This window comes from Setaria viridis, chromosome 5 (genome assembly GCF_005286985.2).
Source record: "Setaria viridis chromosome 5, Setaria_viridis_v4.0, whole genome shotgun sequence".
Lineage (NCBI taxonomy): Eukaryota > Viridiplantae > Streptophyta > Magnoliopsida > Poales > Poaceae > Setaria > Setaria viridis.
In genome coordinates, this window is record NC_048267.2 from 27,438,597 (window position 1) to 27,461,080 (window position 22,484).

At 47.4% G+C, this 22,484-nt stretch overlaps 2 protein-coding genes and 1 pseudogene across 2 annotated transcripts; 1 reads left to right on the forward strand and 2 right to left on the reverse strand.

Moving 5' to 3' along the window:
• Positions 1-4,009: 4,009 nt before the first annotated feature.
• LOC117855659 (protein FAR1-RELATED SEQUENCE 5) lies at positions 4,010-10,908 on the reverse strand. The gene is made up of 10 exons (XM_072293990.1): positions 10,804-10,908; positions 8,857-8,972; positions 7,940-8,322; positions 7,366-7,829; positions 7,008-7,275; positions 6,588-6,925; positions 6,426-6,506; positions 6,261-6,338; positions 6,051-6,161; positions 4,010-5,969 (listed from the first exon to the last, which is right to left on the reverse strand). The coding sequence occupies exons 1-10, from the start codon at positions 10,906-10,908 to the stop codon at positions 5,568-5,570; spliced, it is 2,346 nt and encodes a 781-aa protein (XP_072150091.1). The 3' UTR covers positions 4,010-5,567.
• Positions 10,909-12,260: 1,352 nt separating this feature from the next.
• On the forward strand, positions 12,261-13,878 carry LOC117855598 (amino acid transporter AVT1J-like; annotated as a pseudogene).
• A 2,691-nt stretch (positions 13,879-16,569) lies between these two features.
• LOC117855401 (amino acid transporter AVT1J) lies at positions 16,570-18,267 on the reverse strand. Its single transcript, XM_034737742.2, has one exon. It carries the CDS (start codon positions 18,073-18,075, stop codon positions 16,762-16,764), a length of 1,314 nt encoding a protein of 437 aa, XP_034593633.1. The 5' UTR covers positions 18,076-18,267; the 3' UTR covers positions 16,570-16,761.
• Between the last annotated feature and the right edge of the window lie 4,217 nt (positions 18,268-22,484).

Genomic DNA, 22,484 nt, shown 5'->3' on the forward strand with positions numbered 1-22,484 from the left:
TATTCGAGCATGGAAACGGCGGTGTTTTCAGGACCCCAAGTTCTTGCTACAGAGATGATGTATTAAGAGATGGCAACGGCCAAAACTCATACACCACAGGTACTGCCTATCGCATACTACAACCAGCAAAATGCTCGGTAATGACCCTTTACCATAAAAGCTTAACAACAGTTTTTTTGGAAATCTTGGTCACAGATCCCGCCACATCTAAAACTGGTGGCACTACACCTTGCACTAAACCTCATCAAGAAGCTTGCAGGGATGACCCTGCACGTACTACTACTTGCTCAGGTTAGCACTATGTAGTCTGAATTTTCTCTTTATCTCTTTTCCAGGTTGTATCCAGTCTTACATTACAATACGCAGCTGTCAGGATTTTTACCCATATGCTCAGCCTTTAATTGTTTAGGAGTCATTTATGTTCTTGCTTAACGCTGTATTCATGTCATTAATTTTTCAGATCATATACCCCCCTCTTCTAGTTTGCCTGACAGCAACCATGATATGAATAGAATCAACAATCTCATTGATGCCATCTATTGTGAAGAGCAATCAAATCATATGCATACTCTCCCTTCACCACGCACTACCCAATTTGAAGACCAGGCCAAAACTGTATGTTTAACTGGACACGATTACCACCCACTCCATTCGATTCGAGTTGCAATCCTTACAGCTAATTATTTTCCAACTACATGTTATTTTGACCTTTCCAAAGGATCAAAATAACATGGTGTCAGGCACTTTACATGTGTCCGAACAGAGAACAGGGAAACGCATGACACGGAAGCCTGCTAAATATTCTTCACCCTTCAAGTATGGAATTATATCCCGTCCTGCACCCAATGTGGACGCAGCAATGAGTCTCTTTGGACACATGTGCGCTGATGACTCCACATTGAAAAGGTTAGCTTTTGTCCATTTCTAAATCTTATAACAGCCACACTTTCTATTTCTCCATTTGCTGATTGTAATATCCACAGCATGCCGGTGATCCAGTTTGGTAGCACCCCTTTAACTTGTGACATGATTGCACAATCATTTGCCGATGGTGCAATCCCAGACTCAACTTTTATCACAGGATTTGTCAAATGTCTTAGCTATGATGATTATTGGATCAGACCCGAGTGCCATGGTTATAGAATTTTTTTTGATGCTGACCTCTCAGTAAGCTTTTATTTTGCCATTCTTTGACACTAGATTTATTAAAATTTTTCCATTCTTTCGTACTTTTTTTTATTCCATGGCATTTCTTTTCTTGAAGGCAATTCTCAATGTTGAGTGGCACAAAAGGGACAGTTCCGAACCCAAATATAGCCAGTTTGCTGCAGTGACAGCCATCCAACGTTGTCTTCCTTTCACAGACTTGAAGAAGACAAAGATGGTACATCTACTATTTTTTTTTTTGGTTAGCTTTTGTCCATTTTTTTCTGGTCCTCCAATCTGGCCATGAGTTTGTGTTTGAGTAGCTTCTGCATATGTTGTACTCGCGAATTTAGTTAAGTAGATAAGTCATTGTTATTATATTTTCGCTAAAATAAGTCAATTCTTCTTTTTACACACTGTGTAGATTCTTCTACCAGTTCTACATCAGCACCATTGGTCTGTTTATTGCGTTAACTTTGGCCAATCACGGATTGATGTGCTTGACTCATTTTTGTACACCCCTGAGTCTGACAACAATTGGGACAATTATCATTTGGAATTTGGGAAAAAAATCATGCACCGACTAAGTGATGCTCTCTCCATTGCTGCACCTCTCAAATTTAAATCATTCAAGAACTGGAGACATGTCCCGGTCAAGGTTCCCGTCCAGAAGGCCACGTCGGACAGTGCATTCTTTTCCATGAAGTTTCTCGAGTTCTATGATGGTGATGGCCATGGCTCACTACACACTAGCATCGCTTCTGTAAGTCTAAGTCTTTTCCCAAGACTTTTCCCTTTCGCATGCATTTTCTTACTTTTCATGGCTATATGTCTTTAATTTCAGGAACGATCTAAAGAGTTGCGTGCTGAGACCTTGTATTACCTCACTTTTCATAAGCAGAACAAGGTTGTGGCGCTGCCCGATGAAATCCTTCAGTACCGTCGAGATGATCATCACCCTTTTTTCTATTAGTTTTTTTTTGTTCATTACAACCCTTTACTATTTAATTTTTATTCTTTTCTAGCTGTGCATATTGTACATTCTCATGATTTATATATGAACTATGCTTAGTTTTGTGACTGACATGTGAATACCTCATTTGTCGATATAGAACATAAGTAAAGCAAAAATGCCAATAGGTTCATTGTCCTCAGAAATAATTGGAAAATCCTATACATAAAGGCTCCTTATTGGCAACCCAGAGTGTAGAATAATCATTAGGACTGATCAGTATAACAGATATGATTTCCAAGTGGTGTACACAAATGCAAAATTATTTGTTATAAAGTCCTACAATGAGGCTGATATTCACAAATCTGTCAAGTATGGTGTGTGGTCGACATCCTCTGTTGGAAACCTGAATCTGGATACTGCATTCAGAGATGCTCAAGTGATAGCTGCAAGTAGTTCTACCTTGTGCCCAGTTTTGCTGTTCTTTTCGGTGAGTTGATATTAATTTAAGGTGTTTGACCACTTTCATTTGGTTCCATATTCTTTAACTTGAATTACTGTGTCCAATATTATGGTCTAACAGGTCAACGGAAGTTCACATTTCTGTGGAGTTGCTGAGATGGTTGGCCCTGTTGACTACCAAAACGACATGGACTTTTGGTGCAGGAAGAATAAATGGATTGGCAGCTTTCCTTTAAAATGGCACATCATAAAAAACGTACATAACTCCACCTTCCGAAGTATCTTGCTGCAGAACAATGAAGATAAACCTGTGACCAGTAGCAGAGATACACAAGAGGCAAGCTCTATTTGATGCTTCACAAAGTTTTCTTCAGTCTGATCTCATTTCCTAGGATTGTCATTCCACTGTTTATGCTTGGTTAAAAGAAAATTGTCTATGCTCAGTTCTCTGTTTTTTTTTAGTATATGGTATAGAACCTGCATATTGTTTTCACAAAATGGAGCACGTAAATCAATAGTACTAGCAAGTTTTGCTTCTTTGGACGAAGTTGGCATAACAAAAGGTTTTGTCTATTTAGCATTTTTGCTGTTGCAACTTTGAATATCGTATACCGTGATCTACTTGTTTATCGTGATCTCATCCTGGACACTGCCACTGTGTTCCATTTGCAGATACACTACACTCCTGGAACAACTATGCTCGAACTCTTCAAATATACCAGAGCAGAGGGATGATACACTACACTCCTGGAACATTGGTGCACAGTGCATCAGGAGCTCCTGAGATGACTTGTGAAGAACAGAAGATCATTGGGAAGCCCTGTTCACCTGCATTCGGTTCAACGCCAAGTCATGCCTGCTCAAAACCCGTGCCTTGTGTTGTTGCCATTGGGTCAATGCTTATCCCAATTACGACGTCCATTTAGTAGACCGAAAAGCATTTCTGTTAATCCACTCATAGTAAGGTCCCGGTAGTAAATAGCACGGTTCTCTTTTCTGACTTCGTGGGTTTGTGATAACCACGGAGTAAGCGGCCTTCAGTCTAATCTGGCAAACTAGGAATCACTTTATCTTACGATCTGGAAGGTTAAGGTTTCCTTTTGACCCTTTTAAGCATGGTTGTTCCTTTTGAATCTTCAGTTACCCTGTTTGAACTGGTTACCATAGTACTGGTTTCATGTTGCTACGGCAATGGAGATGGGACACCAGCAATGTAGCACAAGGTTTCATCCTTTTTGTCGTTTATCTGAAGTGCCATATTTGTCGATATACGCCTTTTACTTGCCATGTGTGTGATGCTTTGTTACTCTATAGGAAATTACGCCAAAGATTTCCACAGTACAACAAGAGCTCGATTATAGGTAATACTGACTTTGTCTATTAGCCCATTGAGGGAGGTAGGGACGGACAGAAACATCTCTACGCCTCTAAGCAGCACAGATATTCGGAGAAACAAAACTGATTCATTGAGAGGAAGCTGATATCGCATATGAGTGTTACCCAATGTTCAGTTTCTCCTGTTAGCGTGTGTTACAACGGTAATGCCTTTTTAAAATATTACTCTTATTACAAAAATCAGTTTCTGTACTCGATTATTAAGTAAATTATTTAATCGCTACTTGGCTTACTTGTTGTTGCTTTTCACCCTCCAATCTTGCTGGAAACCTCCGCCTCCGTGTTCTCCCCATTCTGCAAATGTATTATACCACACTATGATAATACTTCAATATAATAATCTTTTTCTATTGTCTTTCATATTCTTTTCAAATACTCAAAACTTACCGTGCTAATCTCGCCTTCTGTTGTCCCATTCCTCGCTAGTTTGTCCGGAAGCTCCCCTTCCACAAGGCACATCTCCTCAAATACTATATCGCTCATAAATTTGTCGTGTTCCTTTTGGAACGAAGTCTGTTTTTCTATCGGCGTTGCCACTTCCTATTCAATGATACATTTGATAATTAAATATGTGACATCTAGTAAATAAAATTTCTGAACAAAAATATTATTCCGAGTAAATACACCTTACCTTATTCTCTTTCTTATTGATTACCTTTCCTTTGCCGCCTTCTTCTTTTGTTTTTACACTACTTTCACAGATGTCTGGAACATCCTTCAAGACCGCTCGTTGCCGATAATGATCCCAGTAATCTTCAAAGGACATGTCTCTGCGTTTAGGCATCGTTGCACACGGAGGCGTGCTCAGAGGAAATACTACTGGCAATGTTCCCTATATATTACAGAGACATCCAATGCCCTTTTATATACAATGAGCACCGGACGAATCCCGCAAAAACTATTTAATCTAGGTCAACACTTAAGCGGGGTTTAAGGCATGCTAGGCATGCAATGAATGCGGCTAGCCTCACAATCTTTTGTTCACTACTAACAGCTTATTCTATTAAGGCATGCATGCACGGAGTCATACCAAGGATTTTTGTTCCACCCATTTCCAGCCTTTCCTTAATCACCATGCATGCACGGTTTCAGAGATTGCATTCCATTGCATGTGCATGAAAAAAACTTCCCATAGTCTCCGTACTCCATGGTGCATATCCACTGGTGATCACAGACCAAGCCTTTTGCAAGTTTCTTGAAGGTTCAATTTAACCTGCGCTGCATAGAGTTTGGCCGAGGCCTCAAATCGTCGATCCGTTTTTTTTCTCTTGCATCCTTACTTGACTTCTTCTCGTTCACACACTCAATCGCACTTGGTGGTTGCGAGGGCGTTGAGAAGGACACACAGATATTTTTTTTTCAAGGATTCAGTTGGAGCTTCCTTTTTTCTACCTTAGTCTGGTTACATTCATAAATCATCACACACATACTAACACACCGAAAAATAAAAACAAAACCTTGTCTGAACCAAACAAACAAACATTACCTAGCTGAGTAGTTGTCATGATGCCCTAACGGATAACATTGAATTATTTAAATGTGTAGACAACAAAGACTGGAATACACTGTTGACAAAAAATAATTAAATTTATTTACAACGCGTATCTGGTCCTCACCCTTCCATATCCGTGTCCCTAAACTGCTCGTCATTGCTCTCGTAATCAATATATTTATTTTCTTGGCACTTCTTTGTGTCCTGCTGTCGCCCTATGTTATGCTCTTCTCCTCCACTATCATGCTGGCTGGTACTTCTCTTATGCTGTGCTCCTCGTGGCCTGCCTCTCATTCTGTTCTTCAATACTTCCAAGCGCTCTTTGTTATGCTGGAGTTTGGGACATGTTCTCGCGTTATGTGTTGCGTAGTACCCACAAATACTGCATTTCCTTGTGCCCTTTTTCACACCTTTGGCTCCCAGCGTAATTTCCTTCTTTTCAGATGGTGGTATGCTCCGCCCTTTAGTCTTGGATCTCGTAGGTGGGACTCGGCTGATCAGTCTATCATCATTGGCATGATACTGCAAAGATTATTGCACAAACTTTAAATTCAATGCAACATTGGTGATGGCATTAATTATTTCCAAACTCATTTTTCTAACCTCGCCACTGTGGGGTGCACATCCTTCATGCACTCTTGCATCTTTAGTTGTCATGTCTGTTTGGTTGGTTAGCACAACCTCGTTTCGCACAAATTCTCCGCCAAAAGCATCCTGTAATACAATTAACACATCTCTTTTAATATTTCTTGCTGATATTCAATTTAACGTGTGTCTTTCCTGTATTTAAAATACTTCCATCACAAATCATACCAGATTTGTTGCAAGAACCATTTTCCCCTTTATACTCTCTCTGGCTTCATTTCCATCCACGTTCGCTTGTCCCAATTCCTGCTTCACATTGCATCATTGTTATTGTGAAAATCTATTTTCCCAGTGTGTTAACTTGCATACACCTGTATCATGATACAAGCCTACCTGGGTAACCCTTTTCGCCAATTGTTCATCATTTGTGTTGTCACCATAGCCATCATCACTTTCACTACAATCTGATAACTCCTGCAAAATCAAACCCAGATGTATGCGGTTAAGTGCTTTGCCATGCAACATACACTTCATGCAACATTTTAGAATTTTTACCTCTCCTGGTGATTCTTGGTGCATGTTTGTTGTGCTTGGCCCGATGTCAGGGGGTATTTCTTTGTTATCTTTGTCAAGCTTTGCCAACACCTCTCTCGTTCTAATGTGCGCAGCGCGCGACATGCTCCCAGACCTGACTGCAGCCATTGCTAGGGACGTTAGATCTTTGATTCTGTACAACTGTGTGACTCCATCAGCCCCAACTAGGAGCTTGTCATTCCTGTCGAATCCCAACTCCTGCTGTGCATATTTTGTGTATCTACGGAGAATGTAATGTTGTGGTATACTATTTAGCTGGATTCTCATGAAGGCTCTCAACAAGTGCACGCAGAACAAACCTAAACAACCAAGAGAGTATATGTACTGTTAATAAGAAATTGGGATGTACGCTATAAATTTTGTAACAGTTTTATCATGTACCTGTATGCTGCCACTCCTTGCACTCGCAATGAAACTCACCATTTTCTTTGTTTGCACGGACTTTGAACTGGTGCTGCCCCCAAGATATTTTAGAAGACCTATTTGTGTGAGTTACCAGATAGCATGTTTCACCCTCTATTGGATTGTCTTCTATATCGTAAGCCGTGCAATCGATCATCTTCTTTTCAAAGTCTTTGAAAACATTTCTAGTATAAATTCTTGAAACCTGTATTTCAAATGGCCACTTGCTTCTTGTGAGCCTTTTGCTCTGTCACAGTACAAGAGCAACAGTTAGTTAAGGGAAATGGTGTTTATACACGAACTCCATAAATATGAATTGATACGCTGGTTACATTACCATTCCATGGTACGACTCTTCAGACTCCTTCATCTTACGTGAATGCATGAAGTCAAGCATTTTTTTGGCGAACCTGTGCAAAGCCGTGTGCTTGTTAACAAAACACTTCTTCATGACAAAATTTGAGCTCTCGCTTCTCTGTGTCGATGCCATCCGGCCACAATATTGGTCTTTAAAATATACCGGCACATACAGTTGTCGCTGGCAGTAAAGGCTATCTAAAGTGCCATCCTTTTGTAGGTCGAACTCATCCAATAGTTCCTGCCAAGCGGCCTCAAACTCCACAGGGGTGAGTGGGTGGTTTAGCACAGAATAAAATTTGTCCTTGAAATTTTTCTTCGCATACATCCCAAAGAGGTTGGTTAGATGTGGCATGTGCTTGTTAACCACATGCCATCTGCAAATCTTATGAACAACCCCTGGGAACTCTTTGGCAATCGCCACTCCCATTGCCTGGTCTTGGTCTATCACAAGATGCAAATTCATCATTGTTAGTTCTTTTATTGCTCTAAATTGTTGTATATGCTCATGTATCAAATATTTTTATCATAAACATTAATGATGAACATATTACCTGTGAGGATACACCTTGTTCTTATTTGTCCCATGCACTTTTTGAATGCTTTGAACACCCATTCAAAAGTTTCCGCTGTTTCATCTCCTACCAATGCACATCCAAACAATGTATTCTGCAGATGGTGGTTTGATCCAACAAACATTGCTAGTGGCTTCTCATAAATGTTAGTCTTATGAGTTGTGTCAAAGCTCATTGCATCACCAAAATCTGCATAATCGCCCTGCATGCTTGCATGACTCCAGAATAAGCTGTGTATAACACCTTCAGAGTCCAGCTTTGGTTCCCATCGGAACTGCGGGTTTTGAGCCTCACAATCCTTGAAGAATTCAATAAGCTTGTTTATGTCATCTGCGTGTTCTTCCCGTACATTAGTGGCCTTCCTATAAAACAGATTACAAAAACTCAACATTTTATCCTTCTAAATTTTAAGTACATTTCATTAACGACACCAATGATCATATACTTTAGCTTGGCATGAACCTTACTATTCAAGAATAACAAACTGTGTGACGTTCTTTTACCTGTTTTCTATGTCCCGCGATGTTATCGGAACAAGCTCTGCACCCCCATGCATATTTTGCAATACATTCTTTATACTTTGCGTACTCACACCGGCTTCCTGCAATTCATCAATTATTTGATAAAGTACTGGTTCCGTGCTCTTGTGTGACCTCATTTTCTTGGTTTTCAAAGGCGTATGCAACAGGTGGTTGTGAAATAGGTTTGCATTTTCTATAATCATATCTACTTCGTTTCCTTCACTGTCATACACTCTCGTAAACTTCAGATGAGCTTTGCACTTCGTCTTCATTGTTGTCTTGTTCCGTACTCGCAGAGCCTCATCACCTTTATAAAATTCTCCTTTTCCTTCACAGCTACACCTCATCACTCTAGAGAATTTTTTCTTGTTGCACATTTTCACGCCGAACCCGGCCAGTTGTGCATATCTCATGTAGAACGCCTTTGCTTCAGCTTCCGTGTGGAATGACATCCCTTCTCTGGGTATCATATTTGGATCCATGCTTTCATTCTGCTTCAAATAACATTAATTTCAATTAACATCATATACTAATGCACCGCCATATGAACCAATATTTGCGTAGAAAATTCAATTATCATCACAGCCTTACAGATATGACATAATATATTGGTTCACTGACTACTCTCATGCATTTGTGCTTTTTAACTGAGCATATAACTGCTTTGAACAATTCAAACAAAGATTTATCATGCATCACTTACGTGTGTTTGTGGTGGAATTTCTTCTTCACTAGCAATCATCTGGTTTGCGTCCAAAGTATCCGGAGGCAAGAACACAACACCCTGTCTTCCCGTTGTAATGGTTTGATCCTCATTACTCCCTTGCTGGCAACCTATCTGTGTGGGTGGAGTTCGAAATCTAGTGCTGGAGCTCTCCAACATCTCCGGAACTTTGATGCAAGAGTCAATAGTGTCTCGTTCTCCCGGCTGGGGCGGTTCAGATCGTCGCGGTGACCTTTCCGGCACTTCTGTACTTCTCACGTCGACGGCGACTCTCATGTCGTTAATCTCCAGCCTTTTCGGTGAAGGGCTATCCGCAGAGTCCCTACTGGTAAAAAAAAATCGACCGGAGGGAGACGCGGGTGGCGGGCGGAAGCGAGGCGCGCGCTGGGTCGGTGGGGGGCTGGGGTACAGAATAGGCTATTCTGTACCCTGGGTACCAAATAGCGGAGGCCTATATATATATATATATATATATATATATATATATATGGTTTTGATGTTGCTATGATTTGGATTCTATACCTGGGGCTTACAGAATTTACAAGGCTACACTTGGTACACATATTAGTTTCAGTGACTATATTGCTACCCAATCACCAAAATCCACAATCTATAACATAAGATCATATTTCTTATACTGGTCCATACAACAATGTGCCCTGAAATATTTGTTACCCCACCCCTGTGAAATATTTGTTACCCCACCCCTGTGAAATATTTGTTACCCCACCCCTGTCGCTTGCAAACGTATCGTAAGACCTAGGTAAATGGACACGTCATGTAAATTCTCGCTACAGTATTTAGCTGAACGAGTAAAATCAGAATACATTCAGTGGTAGATCCAAGACTTGAAGGAAGGGGGATGGAGGCTCATGTTCTCTTTTTCTTCCTTTCCTCCTCCTCTCTCTCTCCTTCCTCTCTCTTCTTTTCTTCCTTCTTTTCATCCATATCTACAATTTTTTAGGAGGAGCTTAGGAGCTCATGGGCTGCGCTCCCCCCCCCTAAAGAAACCCCCCCAACCGCTGGATCCGCCCCTGAATATATTGATCAGGCTCACCAGCTACCAAAATACATCCAATGTGCGTGCGCACATGAACATCACCCAAGAAGCTAATTGATCTCTACGGATCGTGCATGCACGTGGGCTTTCTTGACAAGACATGCATACTTGCTTGTGTAGATACTTGTACAAATTCAAGTGGTCGAGCGCTGTGCGAGGAGTGGCTGCCGAACGACTCCGCCTGATGACGCTCTCCTGCAACTGATCGACGGGGGCGCTCGGCACCAGCGCCCTCTCTTTCCGTTCTCCCTAGCTCCTGCCTATAAAAGCAAACCTTACCCTCTCCCTGCGCCGGGAGAGACATTCACCCTTCACCACGCCGGCGCCCTGCTGCCATCAACATGTACATTCATCTTCAGCACGCCGGCATTCTGCTGCCATTCACTCATGACACATCAGCACAAAGGCACAAACTCTCTTCCCCACCGCACAGCACACCACCAGGCAGTCCATGAACCCATCACGCACCAGTTCGCCCGAGTGCGTAGTCTGGTAAATGGGGGGAGTTCCATGGGCAGCAGTCTCCCCGTGGCCATACCATCAGGCTGGCACCATGGCACCGCACTGATGGCAGCTGCACAATGGCTTGACGGAACAGCAGCTCGACGGCAGGCTCTCCAGTCTCCACCCATCTCATTCTCATCTGCCCGGCAAGAGTGATGCGCGTCCCGGTCAGCCGGTCCCATTCGTGCAGCGCCCAGCCGCCAACCAGGCAACCCACCACTCATCAACCGGGCCGCTGAGACTGTGTCGCCCCAGCAGGAACCCTAGCGCTGCCGCCGTCAGTTTCCCGGCCGCTGGGCACCTCGCTGTAGGCCACCGTACCCGGTTCACTCTCCCTAGTAGGTAGTATTCCAATACCCATAGTAGATAGTATTCCAATATCCGGTTCACTCTAGTATTCCTTATGCACATTAGTACCAGTTGGAGACTTGAACCGGTACTAATGTGCAACTTTTACTACTGGTTGAAGCCGTCACCTGGTACTAAAGGGGTCACGGGGTTCTAGGGAACTTACCGTTGCATTAGTACCGGATCAAAAATCAACCGGTACTAAGCCTCGGGATGAATGCCGAGTTGTCCAGTAGCGAACCTACACTAAAATTCACCATTTTTTTTAAAAATGTCCACATCAACCAAATCACCTGCACAACGAAGCTAATTTGCACGGGCATAGAAATATGAAGAATGATTTCTATTCGATTTTGGAGTGGAGGGAGCAAAATTGAACTTAGAAAAAGAGCGGAGGAACCAAAGTATGCTTTTTCCCGTTTCCTAAAATCCGGAGCAATTGAAGAAAGTGCCGGTGTGAATGAGAATTCGATCTCACGCTTAAAACCCGAGAACGGCTGAGAGTCAAATCACCTCCTTACAGTGTTCGGTCTGATGCTAATTTTACCTGTCCAAACGGTAATGGCCTGCACGCATGCTACTTTCTGACGAATGTCCATACAGGCAGCTGTTCATTCATTCTCCTATGTCCGGAACGAAAGGATGGTTACATTTACCTGCTTCCGTTGCTTACCCCATGCTCTGTAACTGATGCGTATATGGGCAAGTCAGGTACCTGTGGTTTTCACGGCGCGGTGGACGTTGATATGCACCGCTCCTGCCAATGGGCGGCACGTCAGCACGTCACTGTCACGACGTGAACGGCCAAAAAGAAAGATTAAACAAAATGCACCGCGGGGATATTAGCCCGTGCCTTATCGTCCCCGAGCGGTGAACATCAGGCGCCCTCCTGCATTTTGCACATTTTTTTGTTGGCAGACACGGCGACTAGGACCCGGCGATCGATGGGAACACGCACCGGCACGGCACACGCGGCTCGCTTGTGCTCCCGTCGCCGTCGCCAAGGCCGTCGCGAACTCGCGATAGCGCTTCTGCTTTTGTAGCATGATCCGATTCCATCAGCTACTGGGACAGTGTAAAGTGTGCCGTCCCGTCACACGTTATAGAGCAGGCGTTGGAACCTTTCGTTTCAGTCACTCGGCAAGGGCAGCAGCCAGGAGCCCAGGACGCGCTGAGCTCTATATATAGCTGACTACTCGGTGCTGGTTCCATAGAACTCGGCGAACCTTGTGTGATCCATCCACCATCATCTGAAGCTATACAGCCTCAAACTTCAGCTCCTGATCCATCCACCCGACCGCTTGTGCAAATCTAAGGTAGAATAATGGACGATCAGAAAACATGTCTGGGCGAGGCGCCGCTGCCGGTGAGCACGCTCAGCGAGCCTCTCCTTTCCGGGAACGGCGCCGACCTCCTCACCTCAGACGACCTCGAGGCGCAGCTGCCGTCCTACCGCCCCACCGGCGCGTCCTCTCCAGGACGTGCCTGAACCTCACCAACGCCGTCTCTGGGATCGGCGTGCTCTCGATGCCGTACGCGGTGGCGCAGGGCAGGTGGCTGAGCCTGGCTCTCTTCGCCCTCGTCGGCGCCATCTGCTACTACACGGGCACGCTCATCGAGCGCTGCATGCGCGCCGACCCCGACGCCATCAGGAGCTACCCCGACATCGGTGAGTTCGCCTTCGGCTCCGCCTGCCGGAGAGCTATTGCCTTCTTCATGTACGTCGAGCTCTACCTCGTTGCCATCAGCTTCCTCATCCTCGAGGGCGACAACCTCGACAAGCTCTTCCCCGGCGCGGCCTTGGACCTCCTCGGCTACCGCCTGCAGGGGAAGCAGCTGTTCATCGCGCGCTGGCCGCCGCCGCCGTGCTGCCGACCACGTGGCTCAAGAACCTCGGCGTGCTTGCCTACGTCTCCGCGGTCGGGCTCGTCGCGTCGGCGGTCCTGACGGCGTCGCTGGTTTGGGCCGGAGTCGCCGAGACCGGATTACACCGGAACAACACCAGCGTCCTCAACCTGAGCGGCCTGCCGATCTCGCTGGGCCTCTACTTCGTCTGCTTCACCGGCCACGCCGTGTTCCCGACGATCTACTCCTCCATGAAGAACAACAAGCAGTTCTCCAAGGTGCTTCTCATCTCCTCCGTGCTGTGCAGCGTCAACTATGGGCTGACGGCACTGCTGGCCTACATGATCTACGGCGACGACGTGCAGTCGCAGGTCACGCTGAACCTGCCCTCGGGAAAGCTCTACACCAGGGTCGCCATCCTGAGGACGCTGATCAACCCGCTGGCCAAATACGCGCTGCTCGCCGCTTCGGCGGCGATCGAGGAGAAGTTCTCGCTCCCGGCCGGCGGCAGGGTGGCGAGGGTGGCCATCAGCAGGGTTGTGGTTGTCAGCACGGCGGCGGTGGCCTCGACGGTGCCCTTCTTCGGCTACCTCATGTCGTTCATCGGGTCCTTCCTCAGCGTCATGGCGACAGTTATATTCCCCTGCCTCTGCTTCCTAAAGATTTACAAGGCGGAGGGGATTTGCCGCATCGAGATCGCGGCCATCACTGATTACTAAGATTGCTAATTTGGTGTGCTGACACATAGCACCAGTATAAGTGTAGCAGCTGGTGCTCTAACCCAGAGTCTACTGCCTTTAACTCCTCTCAGAAACAGAGCATGTCAATTTTTTACAACTTGTACTAACCTTGGATTTTGAGATTAAATTAGAAGAATCAATAATCCTACAATGGAATTAATGTGATTTTTTTGCCATGTTCAATGGACCCCATATCATGAATGATGCCCTAAACGAGATTTTGAGCCTCAACAATGATGAGGTCGATGCAATAAAGAACGCCCTAATCGGCATGGTTTCGGAGCGTAGATGACTTACAAGACGCAACGGGACAAGCAGCTGTTCGAGGCGAATTCTACCTACTGTTCGAGGCGAATTCTACCTATTTCAAGCAGCGGCCGGTCATAGGACTTGCGGTGGCTAAGTGGTGTGTAGTGTTGGAGTGTGGATTGGCATTGGCGGTGTGTTGAGTGCTGCATCGCGTGTTTGTTGAGTTGTTTGGTTTAGATGGTCATTGTTGTACTGTACAATCGGAGCTCTCAACTTTTTTAATATAATCGGTATCTCTTCTGCTTTTTCTAAAAGAACGAACTTTTTTCTCTCTTTTTGAAACCCGGAGCATCTGGCGAAGAAACGGCCAGTTTGACTACGAATTTGATCTCACGCTTAATAAAATCAAAACGGCTGAGTCAAAACGCCTCTAGTGTCCGTTGTGACTGTGATGCTATTTTTCTCTCCAAATGGAGAAACCCTGCAAGCATGCTACTCTCTGAAGCAGACCATGCGTACAGCCTGTGCTACTCTTTGTCCGCACTCCGGAGTCCGGAGTCCGGAACCAGAAGGATGGTTGCTCTTAGAAGATTCTGCAGCTCAGTTACATATGAGCACGCGTCGCGGTCACGACCTCAACGGGGAGAGGAAGATTTTTTTTAAAAAAAAACAATAAACACCGCGGAATTAACCTGTGGCGTATCGTCGCCGACCGGCAAAACATCAGACTAACACGCCGCATTTTGCACATTTTGCCTCTGCTTCCTAAAGATTTACAAGGCGGAGGGGATTTGCCGCATTGAGATCGCGGCCATCACTGGCATTATTTTCTAGAATAAAATTTAGAAAATTCGACACTCATGATTGAGTCTTGGAATTGAACCCTAATAGGTAGGTTATGTATAAGAAATCTAAAGACTGAGATCTCTCCTCTTTCCTCCTCTTTCTCTCCAGCCGCACGATCTCCAACTCGCAATTGTTCCTGGCAGCCTGATCCGTCCGCCTCGGGTCCGTACGCCATGTTGCTGCCCCTCTGCCATCCCTCCTCGCCCCGTCCATAGCACCCTGGCTTTGCCCTCCACGCTACTGGTGGCTGCCCCTTCCTCCACGCTACCACTGACCACTCCTTCACGCCCAACGCTGCCGGCTGCATGGCGCTCTGCCCCGCTGCTATGGGAGCGGCCGCTGACCTCGTGCTCCGCCTGACGCCGTGGGTAGGGGTGGTAACGGATTATGGCCCTCATGCCTCCTTCACAAACCAACTCAGCCTTATCTATTTTTAATTCAAAATTATATAATATTATGGTCCGACTCTTATTGAACCCGATCTTTAAATTTGCTAGATAAATTAGAGGGTCCTTTAACACCGCTAGTCGTGGGAGGTCCGCTGCCAAGGGCCACCACCGGCCTAGGCCCAGGCCGTGCCCATGCGCCGGCCAGCCATCCGCCACCCACCCTCACCTCTCTTGCCCACCTCGTGCATCCGCCCCCTCACGTGGGCGCTGCCAGCCCTACCCAGCCTCCGCGTGACGCTCCACCTGCATGTGCCGTGGCAGCCGCAGCCTTGCTGAGCACCGCCTATGGACGGAGCAAGACATGGTTGCCATGGCCACGAGCCAGAAGTGAGAGAGAAGAAACAGAGTAGGGAGAAAAAGAAGAAAAAAAATAGATTATTAGCTGCCATGGTTCCACATGTAAGGAAAATGGAAAGAGAAAAAAGAATAGGAATCTGCTGTAGCATTTATCCCCGATACATTAAAATTGTGAAAGAGGGTTCTCCTAAAAGGGAAAACAGAAGAAAGGGGAAAATCAATATCTTGATGTTGCTCCAAACCTTGAAGAACTCTCCGGTGAAGCATCTGGTGTACATAAGCGCAGTCCGAAATATCCAGCGAGTCTAATATTGACATCACTTACAGTTAAATCCTCTTTTGTCCTAAGACTCGATGGCTTCTCGTCCTTGATGATATTTCAGTCTCCATATATCTTCTGACGCTCTTGAACACATTTGTAGGTGCTTGCTTGAGCTAGGTAATCGCATTAATCTATTCCTTCCGTTTTAAATTATAGGTTGTTTTAATTTTCTAGATTTATAGGTGTTTGTATATATTTTGATTTTTCTAAATTTATATGTATTTATATGCATTTAGACATACATTATATACATACAAATACCTATAAATTAAAAAATCAAAACGACCTATAATTTGGAAAAAATTAGAAAAGACCGGATATTTATATACTATATGATTATGGCCATGTTTGTTTCGGGGGTTGGGGGCAGCGCTTATCGTGGCCGCGCTGTACCGCAAGGATTTCTCAGCGGCGCGTTTTGCGGCGCGCAATTCAATTTCTGCCGTCGGACTGAAGCGCGGCGCGGTAACGTACGGCCGCCGCGGCCCGTTAGGCGGGATTATGCCGGTTGGCTGCCGCACCGCAGAAACAAATGGGGCATATGCTAGCTTCATTGACCATGGGTCTGTTTGCTTCAGCTTATTCAGTCGGCTTATCAGCCACCAAACAGTGTTTTCCTCTCGCAACAAATGAGTCGTTTCAGCTTTTCAGCCGGCTTATAAGTTGAAGCGAACAGGCCCCATGTTTTCATTCGACAAACAAAATCACGTTAATTCCATTCTAGGATTATTGATTCTTCAAAATTTAATTTTAAAAATCCAAGGTTAGTACAAGTTGTCAAAATTGACATGCTCTGTTTCTGAGAGCAGTTAAAGTCAGTGAACTCTGGGTCGGACCACCAGCTACTACTCTTATACAGTGCTGTGTGTCAGCACTCAGCACACCAACTAGTATTCTTAGAAAGTGCCTATAATCTGCTGGAGAGAAGTGTAGGTGCCGGTGACGGCTACGAACACTCCGATCATCAGGATACCAATGATGGCCGCAATCTCAATTCGGCGAATCCCCTCGGCCTTGTAGATCTTGAGGAAGCAGAGGCAGGGGAATATGACGGTCGCCATGACGCTGAGGAAGGACCCGATGAACGACATGAGGTAGCCGAAGAATGGCACCGTCGAGGCCACCACCGCCGTAGTGACAACCACCACGGTGCTGATGGCCACCCTCGCCGTCCCGCCGCCGGCCGGGAGCGACAACTTCTCCTCGATCGCCGCCGTTATTGGCGCGGTGAGCAGCGCGTACTTGGCCAGCGGGTTGATCAACGTCATCAGGATGGCGACCTTGGTGTAGAGCTTTCCCGATGGCAGGTTCAGCGTGACCTGCGACTGCACGTCGTCGCCGTAGATCATGTAGCCCAGCACTGCCGTCAGCCCGTAGTTGACGCTGCAGAGCACGGAGGAGATGAGGAGCACCTTGGAGAAGTGCTTGTTGTTCTTCATGGAGGAGTAGATCGTCGGGAACACGGCATGGCCGGTGAAGCAGACGAAGAAGAGGCCCAGCGAGGTCGGCAGGCCGCACAGGTTGAGGACGCTGGTGTTGTTCCGGTGGAATCCGGTCTCGGCGACGCCGGCCCAAACCAGCGACGCCGTCAGGACCGCCGACGCGACGAGCCCGACCGCGGAGACGTAGGCGAGCACGCCGAGGTTCTTGAGCCACGTCGTCGGGAGCACGACGGCGGCGGCCAACGCGATGAAGAGCTGCTTCCCCTGCAGCCGGTAGCCGAGGAGGTCCGTGGCGGCTCCGGGGAAGAGCTTGTCGAGGTTGTCGCCCTCGAGGACGAGGAAGCTGATGGCGACGAGGTAGAGCTCGACGTACATGAAGAAGGCAATGGCCCTCCGGCAGGCGGAGCCGAAGGCGAACTCGCCGATGTCGGGGTAGCTCCTGATGGCGTCGGGGTCGGCGCGCATGCAGCGCTCGATGAGCGTGCCGGTGTAGTAGCAGAGGGCGCCGACGAGGGCGAAGAGCGCCAGGCTCAGCCACCCGCCCTGCGCCACCGCGTACGGCATCGAGAGCACGCCGATCCCTGAGACGGCGTTGGTGAGGTTCAGGCACGTCCTGGAGAAGGTCGCGCCGGTGGGGCGGTAGGACGGCAGCTGCCCCTCGAGGTCGTCGGCGGTGGCGAGGTCGGCGCCTTTCCCGGACAGGAGGGACTCGCTTAGCGTGCTCACCGGCAGCGGCGTCTCGACCTGACAAGTTTTCTGGTCCTCCATTACTCCTGATGATCAGCTTGCAAGCGATCGACTGGACGGAACAAATATTGCAGAGCAGAGTGGTATATTGATCAGGAGCTGTAGGCTGTTGCTTCAGATGGTCGGTCGATGGATCACACAAGGCTTGCTGACTTGCTGAGTTCGATGGAACCAACACCGAGTGGCCAGCTATATATAGAGCTCAGCCAGCGTCCCAGCCACTGGTCGGATGATCGGTGACCGAAACGAAGGTTCAAATAAAGCCTGCTCCTATTGGGCCCGGTGGTGGTCTATAACGTGTGACGGGACGGCACTCTGTACACGCTGATGGAGCCGGATCATCCTGCAAAAGCAAAAGCAGGAGCGCTATCGCGACGGCGACACCAAAATCGTTCCCATCGATCGCCGGGTCTGCTAACAAAAAAACGTGCAAAATGCGCGGCGACGATAGGCCACGGGCTTAATAATCCCCGGTGCATTTCTTTTTAATACTTTCTTTCGCCGTTCACGTCGTGACCGTGACGTGCTGACGTGCCCATTGGCAGGAGCGGTGCATATCAACGTCCACCGCGCCGTGAAAACTACAGTTACCTGACGTGCCCATATACGCATCAGTTACAGAGCATGGGGTAAGCAACGGAGGCAGGTAAATGTAACCATCCTTCCGGACATGGGAGAATGAACAGCTGCCTGCCTGTATCGACATTCGTCAGAAAGTAGCATGCGTGCAGGACATTCCCGTTTGGAGGTAAAATTAGTATCAGAACGAACACTATAGGGAGGTGATCAACTGATCTCAGAGCCGTTTTGGGGTTTTTAGCGTGAGATCGAATTCTCATTCACACTGTCACTTTCTTCAATTGCTCCAGATTTTAGAAACGGGGAAAAGCCTACTTTGGTTCCTGTCCTTCACTCTTTTTCTAGGTTCAATTTTGTTCCCTCCGCTCCAAAATCGAACAGAAATCATTCTTCATATTTCTACGCAAGTGCAAATTAGCCTCGTTGCGCAGGTGGTTTTGGTTTACGTGGCCGCCGTTTTTTATATTCTTTTTGAACGAACCGCACAAGATAGTGCGTGTTTCATTGATATAGCAGAAAAATATAAGACTACAACCCTGGAAGGTTATAGGCAGAAAAAAAACAAAACAAAATAAACTTGCCCGGTTGGATTGGGACATCAACGTGGGCAGGGACTCAACTTAAGACCGCCGCACCCGACCGGTTGCATTGGGACGTCAACGCGGTCTCACTACTCCACTCGCCACGGCGGCACTTATTAGCATCCACGCTCATGTATTCGCTGAAACCTCCAGGCGTGGTCCTGCATCGACAGAGAAACCGATAGAAGCAGACTGCACCGCACCGAGAACACCACCGCCATGCGGGACCCTCCGCTATAGTGCTGCTGTAACACCATACTCCACCTGACAGAGTGATACCACCGAATCTGGACCTCTCGCAGGCTGCCTCGCAGTCGCCACCACGATAGCACAATGCGCGGGGGCCTAGCCACATCCGCCATTGGACTCCACCTCGCTCTCGTCTCGAAGAAACACCACACGCGGGGCCCTCGCCACACCCGCCATAGTACTCCACGTTACAGATCCGTTTCTTTTGTTGCTGCCAGAGTAGTGAGCAATGTTGCCCCGCTCCACAAGATCTCCGTCGATCAGCTAAGCCGCCGCCGCAGGTCGGCTTCGCCTTGTTGCTTCACCTGCACAAAAGCATCCGCCGCCATGTCAGGAAGCCAGAGAAGTCGCTTAAGCTGTCTTTTAATGATGTACCACACCGGGTAGTCCAGCCAAGCTGAGCAACCTGCTGTGGTCCACTACAAGCCTAGTTATCCCACGATGCCATTGCCGCAAGCGCCATCCTCCGACGCAGTCCCACGCCGCACTGACCGTTGCCAAGCAACGCTAGCCACCACGGTCGGCTGCAAGCAGCCAAGACCGACAACTCTGGCCGCCACCATAACTGCGATAGTCTCCACGTAACCTCGGCAACACCCGTCCAGCTTGCCACGTGGCGGAATTCTCACCACCAACTGCGGCCACCCATGACCAATGGACTAGCAATGCCACAAACCGAGATGGGTCTCTAGAGACGACGCCTCCAAGGAGGGCACGACGCCGATGACGCCGCCGTCGCTCGTCCATGATCTGGACAGGATTTTCACCCAGGACCCCGTGCAGCAGGGTTGTAGCTTATACATGACGCCCGCAACAGGGAGAACAACGCCCTGAGGTGCCGCCATCATCTGCACCAGCTAACGCCGGCGAGGGCTTTCGTTCGGAGCATCCTAACCCCTCGTTGCGCGCTCACGGCTCGGCACTCCCGGACCATAGTCACGGCAGCCCATTCAAGGCAGCATCTGTTGGGATACCAGGTAGGCTACGCTAGCGGAAAACAAAAATTTTCTACCACGTAAACCAGGAAAACTGTCGTATATGGATACAGGATTACCACTTGACACACTGGTGCGGAAGATGTAGAATCGCGTCGGGGCAGCGAAGTCGATCAGCGTAGTCGAACACGTAGTCGATCACGTCAACGTCGAGCAGCTCCTCAGCAGCTCGTCCACGTACAACGAGGTCCTCCTTGTGCCGCGGCTCGTCGTTGCTCGTCGGCAGCTCGTCGTGGCTCGTCGGCGGCTCGTCCAAGTGCTGCAGGTGCAACACCTCCAAGGTATCCACACGTGCAGGGAGGAAGCATCGCAAGCCGGACTGCTAGGTCCGTGAGTTGCAATGAGGCGAGGGCGTGGGAGGCACGGCAGCTGTGTGAAGTGTCCCCACATAAGTAGAGACTAAATGTGATACAAATATTAGTCCCAGGAGGCTGATAACACATTTATTCGACAGATAATTCAGTTACCGTACAACTCCCGAGGGAGTGGGCGTGAGAGCCACGCAGCGATAAGAAGTAAATAAACAACAGCGGCTAACCAAGCTACTGCCAAAAGACAGCACTCGGGACTACACGGCAGCAGCAGCATCTTGGAAAGGCCAACACCACAGGCAGCGTTGGGTGCGGACACAACCTCTACTCAAGGTCTTCGGCGATGAAGTCAGGGTCTTCCTCTGTAGTAACGAAGCAAGGGTGAGTACGAACGTACTCAACAAGTCCAACCCCATCCACGGAGGGGGATACAAGCAAGTATATGCACAGGATACAACAAGGATAGGCTAGAGTTTATTTACAATAAAGCTAGATTTTTTCAACACATGCATAGGCTCGTTTCAAATAAATTTTTGTAAAGCTTTTCTTTAGTAACCAAGCAAGGAGTGGGGTTGATCCTACACAAAGGATCCAAGTTTTTATCGCTATCGGACTCCCCGTCCGTCATAGCGCACGGCTCGACTGCCGGACTCTTCCAAAATTCAACTCTCACACACACACACACACACACACACCATCCATGTCCAAGTGCTAGTTATGTGACCAAGCCGTAACTCGTCCAATGCCGTGGACATGGCTACCCGGATAGATTTTAACTCTGCAGAGGTTGTACACTTTTCCCACAAGTAGGGTACCACAGCACGATCACCTTAGTGCCGGTGCGGATCCTAACAAAGCCATTACCCACCTTAGCTAAGACTGGCTAGCCCTCACGGAAGCACTCAAGGGGTTCACGGCTCATCCACGAGACCGTAACCGGGACCTAAGTCACCAAGATCTTACTCCTTTTCCATGGGCTCCCGCTGCTCACCAGCACCCCTGAAGACCAACAGTTCAGCTAGTGGGATTTATGCTAAGCCGTTGCCCATACAACGGTCGAGTGGTTGCACGATGGTGGAATTAGGCAAGATGACACATCAACTCGGTCCTTAACCATAACAAGATGGATATCTCCCGACATTGCTCAACCACTAAGGTACGAGCACAACATCCTAGCATCCCACACAGGGAATACCCATCCATCCTGTCTACACATCCTTTCCCTTGAACCCAGAAAGTCATTTTCCTTATTTGCACACACACACACACACGTTTATTTTTCGAAAACATAATTGTAGTGGTGATTGTATTGGAGTAGTAATTTTCTAAGCATTCTAGCAGTGGCTATCGACCAAATAGAGCGAATCATATTTAGAGACAACCATGGGATAACAAGGAATGTTAATAACAATCAAGGGGTGGCTATCCAACCATGTCTTGCGATGAAATAATATGCATTTTGTAAAAACAGGCCAATGGGTTGTGTTTGAAAAACTAGGTATTAAATATGCATCAAAGGGTGAGATTGGACTTGTCGTCTTCAAAGCCTTCCGGGAGTTCCGGCTCGTGCTGCTGGTCCTCGGGCTCGGGCTCGCGGTCAAACTCCTCCTCGGGGTCCTCCTCGGGCAATCCGCGATCTACGGCACACACAAATGGACACACAAATAAATAAAAGAAAGATTGATTTTTAACCGTGAGCTCCGAACAGAAAACGT

What these genes read in the sequence shown, in the direction of transcription:
- LOC117855659 (XM_072293990.1), bottom strand. Translation starts at nt 10,908, where the DNA reads ATGAGAATGAGATGGGTGGAGACTGGAGAGCCTGCCGTCGAGCTGCTG. An exon ending in AACAAGGTGTATCCTCACAG is followed by an intron (nt 7,830 to 7,939) that starts GTAATATGTTCA and finishes ATCTTGTGATAG; the next exon opens with ACCAAGACCAGGCAATGGGA. An exon ending in AAGAGTCGTACCATGGAATG is followed by an intron (nt 7,276 to 7,365) that starts GTAATGTAACCA and finishes GTACTGTGACAG; the next exon opens with AGCAAAAGGCTCACAAGAAG.
- LOC117855401 (XM_034737742.2), bottom strand. Translation starts at nt 18,075, where the DNA reads ATGGAGGACCAGAAAACTTGTCAGGTCGAGACGCCGCTGCCGGTGAGC.